Here is a 16,130-nt window from a genome sequence, read left to right as displayed (position 1 = left end):
ATGTGGGCAGGAAAAGAGCGGGGAGAAATGCAAGAATGTCACAATGGCTGTATTCTGGAAGGGGCTCTTCCTCTCATCCTCACCATTTTCCACATCTTCCGCATTTTATAGAATGAGCATACGTGACTCTGAAAATGGGTGAAGAGACAGGGGTAGATGAAGTATAAAAGCAAACCACAAAAACAGCAAAGGAAAATGAGTATTTGTTCTATCTCCAGATCGGGAAGGGTCTCCATGTTTAACAGGGAAAAAAAAAAATCAGACAGGAAAACAGCCATTTGTTTATTTTAAAAAGTGAAACCCATAACCAAAATTTAAAGGCAAATTCACATGACTGGAAATACAAACACCCAACAATTTTACAAAGAGAACAATGATCAAGGTCACTGAGAAGCAGAGAGTTACAAGGTCAAACAGGATACCACTTTCACCTCTTATCATTAGGGGTGGGGGCTTTTTGGTTTTATGGTTTTTATTATTGGTATGCTTGCCTTATTTTTAGTTTTACTACCCCAAGGTAGCAGAAGAGTGGGGAGAGTGGCCAAAGAGAGAAGCTTTTGACAATTTGGCACAGAGAGACAAGCCTAAGGGAGTAATTTGAAATACATAAAAATATTTTATTCGCAAAGTTGTTCATCACAGCGTTATTTACAATACCGAAAATTTGGAAATAAGCTGAATTTTCAATCATTGAAAGAAGGTTAATTATGAAAAGCTACACAATAAAATATATTACCATCAGTATAAAGCATCTTTGCAGAAATTTGTAGTAACCACATATAATATTTAGTGAGAAAAAGAAGAATATAAAACTATAAGATAAAACACATAAGACGACCACAGCAATGTAAAAAATTCATAGCCCAAAGAAGGCAAGATATTAAGTGACCATCTTGGGGCAAAATACTGATGCATTTTCTTGCCTTTAACTACATTTCTGTCTTCCAGTTTTTCTATAATTAACACTTTAACTTTGTGCTCAAAAAAAGATACCTTTTTTCCAAAGTGGCCACAGGACTCATGATAGCGATGTTCCTGTTCATTTCATGCCACGACACGGTCTAGAGTCACAAGAGTGCCAGCCTCGTGGAGATGGTGGGGACGGGGGAAGTGAGTGTGAAGAATGGTCATGAACGGAAGGGGAAGGGGACAAGCTAGGGCGGGCAGGGAGGCAGGGATCGGCAAAGGAGAGTCAGGGACCAGCGTGCACACTGGTCGGCCAAGGAAAGGGGCTTTGTGGAGCCAGGGAAGACTCTGACTGCTCAGCGAAGGTCTGTGTGGACCCCGTAGTAGGCACTGGCGGTGTTCGCAGAGGGTGGGGTCAAAAAGGGAGTTCAGGAAGACACGTGGATTCTTCAGGAGCAAGGGAGGAAAGAGGAGGGGAGGTAAGCTACGTGGGAAGGAGGTGAGAGGGCTGGTGATGGCGATGGCACTAGCACTGGGGGAGGAGTGCGCCGAGGGCCAGAGGGTGCTCCCCGTGCCGCGCTTCAACCAAACAGCCTTGGCGCGCCTCTGGAGGAGCCTTTTTGCACGCAAACACAGGGTGGACAATCAGCCCCCAGGGGGAACTTGCCAGCCACTGGGTGGACCCGGCTTACGTTCAGAGTTAGTCTAGGGCAGTTCCGTTCCACTTTCTGCCACGATGGAAAGGTTCTAGATCTGTGCTCTCCAGTAAGGCAGCCACTAACCGCGTCAGGCTGATGAGCACTTGAAATACGGCAAGCCTAACCGAGATTCTGCTTTGGAAACGTTTATTTCATTTTAATTCATTTAAACAGTCACGTGTGCCTAGTGGCCACTGGACAGCACACACCGAAGAGCGGTGATTCTCAAAGTCTGGTCTCGGGGGGAGCAGCGTAATTTGTAGGAAATGCACATTCTCAGGCCCCACCCTAGCCGCAATGACGCAGAAGCTCTGTGGGCGGGGCCCCGCACGCTGAATTGTAGCAAGCCTTCAGGTGGCTCTGACGCACCCCTCCTGTTTGTGAGCCACTGAAACAGGGCCACTCAAATTTTCTGGGCTCGCTAGTTCTGGTTTCATCTGAACTGTATGCAAGAAGCCCCGCTCGAGTGAAATGGGGCTTTCTACAAACCGTGAAGAAAACGTGCCCAGCTCAGGGGGACGAGAAAGGCTGTGTGGAGCCACAGAGATGTGCTCACTCTGGGCCGAGTCAGGATAAGGAATGTGGTCAGCTCTGACGTGTGAAAACCAGAAAGTAGCTGTTCATCCCAACGTGTGCGGGAGACGTGCAAAAGGAAAGAAAACTTGGATCTACGTTGGGTTCGGTGTCAAGAACAGTAACCACCTATAACCTGTGAGATGATATGGAAGAGCGTGCCACTGAACGGGAAACGCAGGCTTTGCTTCTAACAGGAGAGAGGTTGTAAAGGGAGGCCCAGAGAAACCAAAAGCAAAGGAGAGCTGAAGCACTCGGCCAGTGTCCTTGCATAGGAGAGAGGAGACAGAAGCACTTCCAGTAGAAACAGATCAACAGACAAAAGCGCCCCGTGTAGACCCAGCCCTGGCTGTGGCTTTGGTCACACGGGTGAATGACTGCCAGAAGGGCAGCCTCACCCCCGACCTAGCTGTCACTTCACTCTTCTCTGGCGCAGTTCAGCTTTCAACTTCAGCAAGGGCAGAACTGGGAGATTTTTGATACTACAACTGTGTTTCAAGAAATAAAGTGAGAAAAAATGATGGAGCGTACACACTGCAGCCAACAGGAGCAACAAACGGATGTGAAATAAAAGCCCGTGTTAAAACTTATCATTATAACTGGGGAGTAGGAGATAAAGCTAAATACACTGAAAATATGTCACGAGGAATTTACAGACTAGATTGTAAAAATCTTAGTGGAAGTGATGACAGCAATAAAGAGGATGAAGAAGGAGAAATAAAGGGCCAAGGGAACCCATCTACTAGTAAAGCTGAGGCTTCCAGAAGAAAGATGAGCCTCAGGATCGGGAGAGATGATTAGGGCCCTTCACTCTTCCAGCTAGAAACTGCTATTGCCAGGACACTAAGTCACTTAATCACTTCGAAGATTGCTGTGTTACCATATATGCCTCTGCTGTAGGCTAACTAAAAAAAAAACTGCCTGAAATTACTGATTTGAAGTCATCTTTTACTATAATATCTTGCCTTTTTTGTTACAATTTAATACACTTAAGTAACTTAACCTAATTTGCTGAAGAATTTTCTTTCACAAGCATTTACCTTTAAACACTGAAGCACTTGTAAAGAGAGAATTACTAGAAATTACTCACTTCGATACAGGACTACGTAAGATGTTTATTTAGAACATGGTTGACTCCTCTGATGACTACTGATAACTGACCAGCTTCCCCGTGTTATAAATATGAGTTGTGACTACCCCATCCTTTCTAAGATGATGCAGGCTAAGCTTATTATAACTACCACCTGCCTTTCTGGTTACTTTCATATTTAGGGAATACAGAACTATGTTCTGGGGGATTAGAAATGACCTAATATTATATATACACCAAATGAAGTTTTCCCAATCCTCAAGATAATTCAGAATTTAATAAAATTGGTGTTGTCTTTAATCAGCAATTAGAAGTAGAGTATTTCCTGCCTCCTGGATAAATGGATACCTGCAACCAACCATTCCTGAAGAAGCAGAACACTAGCAGTTTTGAGTGACTCAATTCATGGATACAGTTATGCCTTTAAATGTTTTCCACTGTGAAAAACGGTGCCGTTCAGTAGGTGATCTTTGAGATCAAAGGTCATATTACTTGCTAACAAACTATTATTTGGGCCAGAAGTTCCTGAGCATTTCTAACTGAACTTCCCAAATATCTCATGCCTCTAGTTTACTGAGCATTATTTATTATTTGATGCAGAAATTCCACATAATCACTTCATGCACATTATATCTTCGGATTTTGAAAATTTGCAATCTTATTAACAAAAGTTGAAGATAAGACTTTAAGGCCTTAGCATCTAGCATTACTATTTAACTTCACATTTTACAAAACTGAAACCTGAAATATTGACATAATATTTTGAATATATTGGGCTAAATAATTATAAACAAAAGAACCAGGGACTTCATGTGAAACCTAATGTGACCAATGGCTACTTTTTGAAATGCACTAAATTCCAGAGATAATTACAGTATTTCTTGAGTACAGTGTTATGTGTGGTTATTATGGTCTCGATGGCTAAAAGCATGACAATTTTCAGTTGCTCCCTTTACGCTTATCCACTCAAAAAGCAAGCTGTGATTGTCCAAAAAAGGAAAAAATGGTTCGGCCTAGCCCCAGTCCGATTACCAAGTAGAAATTAATAAAGACTCTAATTAATAAAGAATCAAAAAGGTTAGGCTATTCCATAGTCTTAGGTGAAACTGTTGACGCACGCTTTGATTGCCTACCCCCCAGGTTGCTTCCAATATTATGGGTGATCACCAAATGACCAGCCCTAACTCACCCTCTCCCCAGATGGAAGGGAGCAAGTGATACCCATCCTCCTCGCTAGTCGGCAGGAGTCAAGGCATCAGTGATCGGGGGAGGTCTCTGCCCTGGGAGTCATTATACATGTTGTGATCCTGCAAAGGGTCAGAACCAACAAAATACAGTTCCCCTGCATGGACGTCAGAAAAGTTAGCCAGAAAGTCATGGGGATTGAAGCCAACCCACACAGTGTACCGATAGTCTATCGTGCGTATGGAATAGCCCATGACCTTTATATCTTTCAAGCTTGGCTTGTCAGAATTCCACTGGGGGGAATCTGCAGGCCGGGGGTACTGGCTATAGGCAATGGACTCACGGGGATTACCACGAAAGTACGGGTCCTCTTCCAGGTCCTGGAATCGGAAATGCTTCACAAGGCTCTGGCCTTCTCGGCACCGCTCGACATGAAATGAGGGAATGGGACAGCGAGGTGGCACCTGCAGTCCCGCAAGTCCCGAGAGCGTGGGGGAGAGAGAGAGAAGTTCCACGAGGTCCGTGACTTGCCGGCCTGAAACGGGAAGCAACCCAGCTGAAGAGACTACTTTACAGAAGCCTGCAGAGCTCACGGGATGAAGAAGGGAGCATGTCTGGGCTCCCTACGCTGTCTTTTGTTCTCTTGCATTTAGTTTGGGCCCACGAGTTTAGGAACAACGCCAACTCGGCACCTCACCCCACAGGAGGATGCAAAACGAAGGTGCCCACAGCTGGTTGGCACTTGTAAAACTCTGTGACTTTTGGAACCACCTGTGTAATCACTGATTCAGGCAAGGATCACCAACAGAAGCCCTAACCATGGGTAAAAATCTGTTGGGGGACGGGATATTCGGAGCCTCAGGAGTACCACCCTGCAGATCACTCCCTCCTGGACGTCAGCACATGCCCCTTAGACTGTGGCAGACTACAAACAACATCACGTTTACCATCTTAACTGTTCTGTAGTGTCTCATTCAGGGGCATTAAAAACATCCACCCTGTTGTGCAGCCGTCCCCAACCTTCCGTATCCAGGACGCTTCTCACCTTCCGGAACTGTCATCTGTCCTCACTGAACACTCCCTTCCCATCTCCCCCTCCTCCCAGCCCGTAGCACCCACTACCCTACTTTCTTGTCTCTCTGAACTGGACTCGTCGCGGGACCTCGCCTAAGTGGAATCACATGGTATTTGTCCCTTTAGGACTGCTTCCTTCAATGACCACAATGTCCTCGAGGTTCCCCCACGGTGTAGCAGGTGTCAGAATGCCCCGCCTTTTTTTAAGGCTGAGCAACATGCCACTACACGGAGAGACCACACGTGGCTTCTCCATTCATCCGGCGATGGGCATGGGTTGCTTCCACCTTCTGGCTATTGTGAGGGATGCTCTGAACATTCTTCACGTACAAGTTTTTGCTTGAATACCTATGTTTAATTCTGTGGGATATCTACCTAGGAGTGGAATTGTGGAGTCACATGGTAACTCTACGTGTAACTCTGTGAGGAACCACCAAGCCGATTTGCACGGTGGCCGCACCGTTTTACCTCCCTACCAGCAATGTGAGCGTTCCACTTTCTCCAGGCCATGCCAGTGCTGTCGGTTTCTCTTTACTTTGAGAATGGGTATGAAACGACGTCTCACTGTGGTTGATCCATCTTTAACAAAAGTCTGAATCCTATACTTCATACCGATTCCTGTTACAACCGATCTGGGCTTTGAGCCATCATTCTGGCCTTTCTGCATCTTTAAGAGTTTGCTTTATACAGCCCAATTTTATTTCCTACACATTTGGTAAGTAAAAGAGAAAGAAAAAAAAGTAAAGCAGCTTAAAAAAGACACTTTCTACACCGGCAAGACCTGGTTGACATGACCACCTTCATCAGGTGATCCAATCTGGCCCCACCAGCAATGGCGAAGGCCACCGTGAAGTGCCCCCGCCGTGACCCAATGGGAGCACACAGCCTCACGTGTAGTGCACGTGTCAAAAAATGTTTACCCTGAATCTAGTCATGAGGAAGCAGTGAGACAAATCCAGACTGTGGGCTGTTGCAAAGACAGCTACGTGGAATGCTTGTAAGAAGATGAGGGCAGGGAGAAATGGGGGCCCAGATCACGTCAGGCCTTGCTGGCCATTAAAATGGGCTTTCCCTCAGTGAGGCGGGAGCACAGAAGGCTCCAGAACAGGGCTGCAACACCCCCCCGACTCGGGTTTTGACAGGATCACTTTGGCTATCGTGAGGAGGAGGAAGAACTCCAATGGGCCAAGGGCACAAGCAGGCAGACTTCAGGAAGCTGTTGCAGGAATCCAGCAGGACACGTGGCAGGGTGATCCAAGGTGGCAGCAGGAGGCTGTGAGCAGCAGTACGGCCAGACTGAATGGAGAGCCACAGGCTTGCGGACAGACTACGTATCACGTGTGGAGGGAGGATGGGAGAGAGGCAGGGGTGAGGAGGAATCCACAATTTTTTGGCCTGAGTAAGCACGGCCATTCCCTCAGAGGGGAAAGAGGGTCAAAAGAAAGGCTTACAGTGAAAGGCCAGAAGCCCAGCTCGGGCTTGGACCAGGCTCTTTGAAATCCCAGCCCAAAGTTCAGAGAGGAGCTAGAGCCTCGAGATAAAATTGGGGAATAGACTGGGAACAGTGCAGTTACATGAATTTACCACTTGCTGAGCAGCTCCCCCAAAGAGTTTCAAAAAAACATTCTCAACCTGTCAGATTTCTCCAAGCAAACCGCGGGCTATACTCATGCCCTGATGGTTTCAGCTTGTTATCAGTGACTTGAAAGAAGACAGAGTACGCAGCACACAAAAATCAAATGTACAGAAAATAAAACTGGGCCATATGAAGCAAACTTGGAAACATCCAGAAAGGCCGGAATGATGGGCCAGAACAACAACAGGAAAAAAAAAATTAAAAAATCAACGAAAATCAATATAAAGGACAAGATTTAGATGTTAAGTGGATTTAGATGGATTAAATGCAGAAGTCCAGAAAGGGGGCCACCTGGTTTTGCAGAGTTCATGGAAAAAGCACTCTAACTCATACACAACTCCTCTCTGGTGCTGAGCAGATCCACTCAGGAAAGAAGTGGCAAAGAACCTACACAGGTCGCCCCATGCGGCAGCAAGGGGTATCTTGTTCCAGGGACACTTCTGGAAACGTTTTCTTTGAACTGGAGCTTTGGGGAAAGGCAGAGACCAGGGTAACCGTGGGTCTATCGCTCCTGTGAAGGAACTGCAGGCCCAGGGGTTCCCACCTAGAGATGAGAGGTTATCAGTGTCGTTTGCAAGGCTGCGACGGACTGGCACGCGGAGGTCAAAGTAAAGGTGCCCGTCACTGCTGGGGAGGGCAGGGCAGACGCAGAGTCACCTGGCCGACTTCATAGGTCTAGTGGCTCACTAGACTGCTGAGCTGCCAGTGTGGCAAACGCCCCCCTCACGAGGGGCTGCGTCCCGGCCCGAAGGGTGCGCGGGTAACGGAGTTCTGCTCGTCTGTCGGGGGAGACAGACGCCGAGGCTCCTGCCGCCCCCTTCCTCTGAGCCTCGGAGCACACACGGTCATCTCAACCACGACAGTCCTCCTCACCCCGGGGATGCTGCCTACTCCTTCGTCCCGCCCCCTCTCCAGGCTCCTCGGGGACCGGGGCCGTACGGGTTGACTCTGGCCCTGCCACTCCTCCCGGACCCAGAGGTACCCAGGAATGCCAACCCTGGACAAGGAAGACGGGGCCGGGTAAGCCCCGGGCTATGAATCGGTGAGATGGTTTGCATATAAAGTAGAGGGAGTTTACTATCAGGCAATATCACTTCAGCGTATTTTATACCTGGCTCCGTCAATTCCAAGACGGAATCGAAAGGGTCGATGTAAGGGAAAAGCTTCTCGCCTGCCTCTGGAAGCGGAGCTGTCTTCCCGGGAACGTAGAACATCAAGGGCACCCGAGTAGTGACGTCAAAATTGCTGTATTTGGCCCACTCTCCATGTTCACCTAGGGCCCACCCTGGTTCACCGAAAGCACAGAATAACAGAAAACAAATCATGACATCACAGCTCAGCTTGTTCATTCAAGATACCATTTCATTCCCTGGTGTAGAAACCAGAGGAAGCAAAAACTCATCACATCGAAGAAACTCCTCTGTAATTACCACAAACAAGGTGATCTTCCCCAAGTACTGCTTTATGACTTAGCCACCCAGGCGCCCCAATCACTCACCTTTTAAAAAGGCCTCAGAGATACCTTGTTCAATGTTTAAGATATAGCACAGACCAAAGAAAACAGAACTTGATTCCAGACCCTTAACCTCCATGAAAAACACAACCCTCTTAACCCTGATTGAAAACCTTCCTTGCCAAAGACAGCTTGGCCACTCGAGCTGGAGATTTCTAACGCTGCTTCTAAGCACCCTTTTTGATATAAAAAATATAAAAGACAGAGATTGCACCTTGAGTATTTCATGTTACAAGATAACCAAAGCCACATAAAGCTGCCATATGTGGATTCGAGAGGCCTTTGTGGTTCGGAGGCAGGGAGTCTCAGGAGGGCCATTTGAGAAGAGCCATTTGTAATCAGTGCGGCGGCCTTAGAGCAAAGAGAGCTTCCGAGTGGGCCTTGCCTTCCTCCCGGGCACACTGGATTGTGTTAGCGCCGGGACAGGAAACTGAGCACTGACAAGAGGGGTCAGGAGCGGATGGCAAACCATTAGGGAGAGAGCGAAACATTATGACACGTCCATATGTAACAAAAAAATGTGGGCCTCTGCAAGGCTTAAGGTAGGGCCGTGAGAAATCACATGGAGAACCGTCCGTGACGTTGAGTGGAAAAAAGCAAACCAGGGAAGAAAAGAGTTGATAAGCACAATCGATCCTACCTATTACATACATTCACACGCCCACAACACACCACAACCACGCGTACGTGCACAACCGGAGGCTGGCCAACGGACCCCAGGTCTGTCAGCGCCAGTCCAGCCCCGGCAGGCAGGATAAAAGGGCAGGGGTGCTCCGGGCCCACATTATATGCTCTCTATGCTTTTTTTTTTTTTTATTTTTACAGCGACTACACGTTGGTACCGTCCCATTGCGTAGTTGACGATACTCAAGAACTGTTTTCCTGTCTCTAAGTATGATAACGGTAGCATGGTCATATTTTCAAAGAGCTAAATTTTTTAGAGATACTGTTCAGAAGCCTAAACAGCCCGGGATTTGCTTCAGAATAATTTGGGGGGCGGGGGAGGGGGGAGGACGAGCCAAGCAAGACCACTGAGAGTGGGAAACTGGGGAGCAGAGTGACGGGGACTGGGGGTTGCTGTTTATCCTCTATTCTTGGACACGTTAAAATTTTTCAAGTTAAGAAGAACCTTTTTTAAAGAAATTGTTTCCATTTTCGGAAAACGTGGGGAACTGCCCGAAAAGAGAGAAAGCATTTGCAAGCCCCAGGCTCTCGGCAGAAAGAGTATGGGGACTGGGGGTGGAGGCGTGAAGTCAGGTCCGAGGGCCTTGCTGGGCCAAGATTGTTCTGGATCCTCCCAGGAAAAACTAAATAGTCCTCCAACCCTCTAGATTGGAAGCATGGGTTTCAAAGGGCTCCCCATACAAATGGGGGAGTTCCTGCTGAGCTCACCCGGGAGAAAAGGGTCTACGAGGTCCCCACCCAAGCATCCGAGACGCTCTGTGGACCCAAAAGAGGCCCCACCTCGACGGAGAGGGGTCCCAGGACTAACGGGCCGTCGTTAAAGCACCTCAAGAGCCCAGACTTGGGGCACTGCTGACTGCCAAGGGAGAACATGCCCGTGTTTAAGGCGATCTAGAAAAGCACGTTCCCCAGAGAAGTCCAGGTGCTCTGAGTGACTCCCCCAGGGGACCGGGACACGCTTACCGTGATCGGAGACAAATGCAACGATGGTGCTGTTGGCCAGCTGGAAATCATCCAAAGCACTCAGAAGGTGGCCAACCTGCGTGTCCAAGTACGAAACGGAGGCAAAGTAGCTCTGGCGGATTTTCCGCTGCACGTTAAAGGAGGAGAGTGAGTGCCACCTGAACCGCGCGCACAGAGCCGTGTCAACCTCTGCCGATGCCCTTGACTCGCTCAGCCAAAACATAAAGCCCACTTCCCCACCACCTGTGTCCCTGGGCCCACGTGCCCCTGGCAAAATCCAGGGTCCGCAGCAGATCCAAAAGGAAGGTTCTTTTCGAGGCAAATCAGGTTTCACCCTAGGGCACAGGTCACAGCAGACGGATGTGCCACTTACTGTCCCTTTCTGTCTCCTTCACCTATTCTCACGGGTCCCAGGAGGTGACCATGTAAACTAAAACGCACCCCTCCCCTCCCCCCCCGCCCCCTTTCTCCCAGCTCTGCTGAGGGTGGCACCAGAGACCCAACGAAGCTCTATTCCTTCCCCCGACGACCGGAAACGGGGGGCTTAGAGCGAGAGACGGCTCCTGAGATGCAGGGGTCGGCAGAGCCACGCTCTCCCCCAGGGCTCTGCTGGAGGGGCTCGTCCGGTGCGGCTGCTGCTGGTGGCCGGCAGCCTTGGTGTTCCTGGGCTTGTGGCCGCATCACCCCAGTCTCCCTCCCTCCCCCCATGGCCCTTCTTCCCGGGTGTGTCTCTCTCCTCTTCTTACGGGGACGCCCGTCCTACTAACTCGAGTACGGCCTCATCTTACATGATGACACCCGCGATGACCCCGGTTCCAAGCGAGGCCCCATTCTGAGGGGGTCAGGACTTTTAAGTTTTCGAGGAACACAACTGAGCCCACAACAATGGCCATGGGGGGGCCTTTCCTCTGACTACCTTCTAACCCAGCAGGCCGGCAACTGCTTGTCCTCACGGACTGTGGCCGGCACGTTGAGGCTCCCGTCTAACAACCTCCCGGCAGGCAGGCAGAAGCGCGGTGGAGGGACCCAGGCTGGAGGCCAGGGGAGGCACTGAGGGGACTCCAGGCGAGCTGACGCAATCTGGGCTTCACGTGAGTGAGTCTGACAACAGCCCAGAGCCCCCCCGCCAGGGGATGAGTGGCACTAGATCAGCGATGGGCACGTAGGAGGGGCCTGACGGACACTTGCCGCATGAACAAATCGAACCCAGGCCGACTGCAGGGGTCACGGAAGACACGACAGAGCAAGAGGGCGGTACGGATGTGAAGGGAATGCAGGGAGATCCGCTAGGAGTGCGGGGAGCCGGCGGGGGGCCGGCGGGGAGCCGGCGGGGAGGGCGATGAGGTCTCCCAGGCCGACTCCAGGTTTCTTACTCAGCTGGTGGCACCATTCAATGGCACGGGGAGCACAAGAAGCGGACGAGGGGGAGGAAGGAGGAGAGGAAGAGCAGGAGCGGTGGCGTGGCCCCACGGGTCCTCGGAAGCAGAGGTCCCCACGGGCAATTGCGTGGCAATGACCCTCACGGGCAAGTGGACAGACATGTCTGGAATCAGGAGCAAGACCGGGATAGGAGGAGAGAGGGCGCAGGAAGGTTCCGGTGGGGGCCCTGGGGCTGACCCAGCAGAGCAGCAGACACAGACGGGGGGGGGGGGGCAGCAGGGGCCCGGGAGGACCAGCGAGGGGGCCAAGGAGCACTGGCACCAGCCAACGGTGCGAAAGCAGCAGGGGCTTCGGGAAGGTTAGGCCCCACAAGGATGAGTTTCGTTCGCCGAGGCCGGTACCGACCTCGGTAAGAGCGCTGAGTGGGCTGGGGAGGCAGGAGGCCGGGCGGAAGCGAATGAAGAACGAACGGACACTAAGGCCACCTTCCCCTCCTTCTCCCTCGAAGGGCACGTTGAGGGCATGGTGGCATCTGCTGAGAGATGGTGAGGAGAGGTGTAAAGGACAGGAGGTGAGCAGCCACACGGGGCAAGAGAGTCCCGAGCAGAGAGCCCTCGTGGGTGGGCTGCTGGGGCTGGAGGCTGGGCCCGTGTGTCTCCACCTCAGGACTGCACGGGTGCAGTCCAGCAGCCTCAGGACTTGGGCTGGAGAGCAGGGCGGCGGCTGGACCGTCCTGGGATCGGGGCACAAGTGTACCGAGGGGCTGGCGAGAACAGTAAGCCACCTGCCCAGGAGCGCAGCCCAGGGGGAGAGGAGAAGTCCCCACTCCCAATCCCCAGGAGGCGTGTGGGGAACAAGTACGTGGAGTGAAGGAGCTGTGAGAAGAAGAGACTGTGGTCAGGGGCGGTGACCAAGGAGGGGCCCGCCTGGGAGGTGGCACACCCCCGAGGGTGGGCCCTCAGGCCCCTCCGTCCATGCCGTGGAGCAGAGCCAGGGAGCTGGAGGCGGAAGAGGGCAGAACTGAGAGGCTCAAGGCTGCAGGGAGATGCGGCCTGGGCGCAGACACCCCAAGCTGCCAGAGGGCAGTGAGCGGGGCCAAAGTTCAAGGTGAATGCGGGGCGGGGAGCAGCATGCAAGCACACCAGGGAAGTCCCCTGGGCGGCGACAGCCCCCGTGGGCAGGGGTGGGGGCGGGGAGGAGGGCACCTGAAGGAGCCCTCAGGCGCGGCCGGCACCATCCTAGATGCTTTCGCAGGTGCGCTGTGCTCCTGGCCGGAAACCTTCCTCGGCCTCGTTTCCGTTTTACAGATAAGGAAACAGGCTCAGAGAGACAAAGGGACTTGCCAGGGGCCGAGCAGCTGGTATGGGGGAGAACGGGAGGGAGTTCGAGCCCAGGCTGCTAAGAACCCCAACAAGACCAAGCACGAGGCTCTGGCGTTCCGCGTCTCCAGTGGGGAATTCGGACCCCCGCCCCCCATGGCACCAAGTCCGTGAGCTGGGGCAAGTCACCACACCTCCCTGCCTGTGGTTTCCCCACCTGGACGACAGGGAGGGCATGTACCTCACCGGGTTTCCGTGGGGACCAGAGGAGATGACACACAGAAGACACGAAGCACCCTCCCTGGGACACAGTCCATTTCAAAGGGACATTTTAAGTGACCAGCACTCACAAGGCAAGGCATCCGGGTGCAGGCTCGGAGATGCCATCCGAGCAACCTCCTCTCAGAAAACCCCCGTGACGGGAAGTCAGGGACAGAGCCACGTGATGAAGCCGCTCGTCTCCCAACCCTCACCGTTGCCAGGTGAACCTCGGGAGTCCCGCGGACACGAGGGGTGCACACCCCTCACCACCCAAACCCTCAATGTCCGAACAGCTCTGAATAGCAAGAGACGTCTGGATGTTTTGTTTTGTTCTGAACCGCACCCTATGGCAGTATCTGCAGGCTTCTGCGTGCATCCGAATTGCCAGGGGTGCTTTTGCCAATGCCACACCCTATGGCAGTATCTGCAGGCTTCTGCGTGCATCCGAATTGCCAGGGGTGCTTTTGCCAATGCCAGTTCTCAGGCCCCTCCTCCAGTTCCCAATCCCCCAAGTCTGAGTTGGGCCAGGATGCTGTACTTCCAACAAGCCCTCATGGGGATTCCGATGCAGGCGGTCCAGGAAGCACCCTCTAAAGCCACTGCCCTCTACCTTCCCCTGCAGGCTGCCTATGGAATATTCCAGAAAGAGCACCGGTCGGCTTGTTTTCTGCACTCCAGGGAGAGGGTGACTGCTGAGTCAGCTGAGGAGTCTAGCTCTGTGGCTACTCCGCCTCCACACAATGGCACAGGGACATCAGCTGTTGCAGCTGGATGGCACTGGCCACGTCGGCGCCCTGGCTCCCCTCCGTGTCAAGGCCCTACCCAGCACACCACCACCTGAGAGTGACAGGTGCCTACGTAGGCCTTCCCACAGAGGGGCCGTGCAAGTGCCAGCAAACTGAACGTTCTGGGCTGCACAGTAGCCACCCGCCACTCTACAGCTGATGAACTGTCACGTGGATTCCACAGCACCCTCCGTGAGTCAGTGAGTGGGTCATCCGGACCTCCTCCCTACCCCAGTGCCCATATTCAGTCAGTCACCCAATCTCCAGATGTACTCTCCCCCCCCACCCCCCCGCCCCCCGCCCCCCGCCGCCCCTCTACAAGCGGAGACAAGGCTTGGCAGACGATATCCACCTCGTACTTCCCATATCCTAAATTCCTCTAGACCACGCCCAGCCCCAGCGCCTCAGAAGACACCTAGCACAGAGAAGATTCTGAGTAAGACACGATGGCTGGGGTGGGGGTCACCGAAGACATCAGGCCATCCCCGAGAGCCCAGCAATTCCCCCAAGTATGTCCCTGGTACCTGAAAATCCACAGGAATTGGGCCATAGGGCACACTGAGGTTCAAGGCCTGGACGTCCTCCCGCTGCCTGATGTCCATCCAGGGGTTGTAGGCCACGGAAGGGAGGCCAGCAGGGACCTGGGGGTCAGGAGCCAGGGTCATGTTCTCCAAGGGATACAGCTTCTGAAACTCCTTGGGGGAAAAGCACACAAAGACACCGGGTTGTCGTTCTTTCAGCAAAGGCACAAGGCTGGGACTCGCTGGGTCTCTCTATTGCCTTCTCCCTAAGCCCGGGACGTGTTTGCACGGTGACTCACTGACACTCCCCAGGTACTTTGCCCTCCCTGAAGGTCAGGCCTAAGGTCACTGTCACACGATGCCCACGGTAATGAAACCATGCCGCTCGTTTCCTATGAACCAAGCAGCAACAGCTCTTTATGCATCCAAACCAACGTCCTCCTATTCCTGTCCCCACTTCCTACTTCCCCTCCAGCTGTAAAAAGGGTAGGGGGTGTTTCCAGTTCCCAAAACCTCCCTCAGGCTTGGAAACCCCTCAGGAGTGCTCACAGAACTTGGCACAGTCCTACCTGCGGCTACCAAACGCAATCAGCACAGGGCAAAGCCACATGAGCAAAGCCCGGGGAAAACCAGGCACAAGCTTCCAGAATCCTCTCCCAGTGAAGTCATACAGGATGGGCTTAATTCCCCCAGCAATGAGCTGTGTGACGTGCGTGAGATGCTGTCGCCATGGAGGCTCATTATAGCCTCAGCACGCGGGCTGTTTACTGGGGCTGCCCGCCCAGGCCCCCCTCTCCCTGCACCCGTCGATGCCACAGACTTTAGGCGGGAGAGCAGGGGTGTGCGTAAACAGTGTGGGCACAGGGAGCCCCTCCTCGCTTGGGGAGCGGTGCGGACTCTCCCAGGATCCAGGTGCCCAGGGGCCGGCCAAAGGCCAACCTCGCAAGCAGGCCTTGCTAAGGGGAGCAGCTAGGCCGGCTAGGTGAGCTCCTGTCTGCCCGGGAGGCAGAAGTGAGTCTCCCTCTGTCAAAGCGGGGACAGATCCGGCTAGGAAGGTGAGATCCCCTGGGCCAAGCGCCGCATCAGAGAGCACGCCTTTGGCTTTCCACTGCCATCACAAAGGAGAGGCGTTCTTTACAAAGTCAAAAGAACGCGCCGCTCAGGCCCAGGGAAGACGCAACAGGGAAGAACTGAAAAAGACTTTTAGAAAAGAAGAGACTATACACTCCAAAGGATGGGCAGGCAAGCACAGCTCAGGCTGCAACAAGCAACGCAGCACCCTATGTGGAAGGGGTCTCCCGTGCCAGGCTCAGGGGGATGCCAATTGCCGCGGAGGGCTTCGCGGCCCCTGGAATCGTGCCCCAAGGACTGTGCCTCACCACGGGCATCGGCGGCCAGCTCCGACTTCTCCACGTCGATGTTACCGTCCAACCCAACACATGCTCCCCGAGTTCCAGGAAAAGAAATAAAACCCTCCGGTGGGGAGGGAGGAAGCCGAGCATTTCCAACAAGATGCCTACATGCCCTAAGCCTACTTCTTAG

General features: G+C 52.6%; 1 protein-coding gene across 1 annotated transcript in view; it reads right to left on the bottom strand.

Annotated features, from left to right (window-relative positions):
* Window positions 1–267: 267 nt before the first annotated feature.
* IDS (iduronate 2-sulfatase) overlaps window positions 268–16,130 on the bottom strand; it is a 21,216-nt gene continuing 5,353 nt past the window's right edge. The window contains exons 6-9 of the mRNA XM_073888508.1: window positions 14,592–14,840; window positions 10,323–10,449; window positions 8,274–8,447; window positions 268–4,987 (exon numbers count right to left, since the gene is read on the bottom strand). Of these exons, the coding sequence (XP_073744609.1) occupies window positions 4,515–4,987; window positions 8,274–8,447; window positions 10,323–10,449; window positions 14,592–14,840 (1,023 nt within the window). The 3' untranslated portion in view covers window positions 268–4,514. The remainder of the gene's footprint in view (window positions 4,988–8,273; window positions 8,448–10,322; window positions 10,450–14,591; window positions 14,841–16,130) is intronic.

This window comes from Callorhinus ursinus, unplaced genomic scaffold (genome assembly GCF_003265705.2).
Source record: "Callorhinus ursinus isolate GAN/ISIS: 27379988/994484 unplaced genomic scaffold, GSC_fseal_2.0 scaffold91, whole genome shotgun sequence".
In the NCBI taxonomy this organism is placed as follows: Eukaryota; Metazoa; Chordata; class Mammalia; order Carnivora; family Otariidae; genus Callorhinus; species Callorhinus ursinus.
This window is presented reverse-complemented; position numbering and strand designations above follow the sequence as displayed.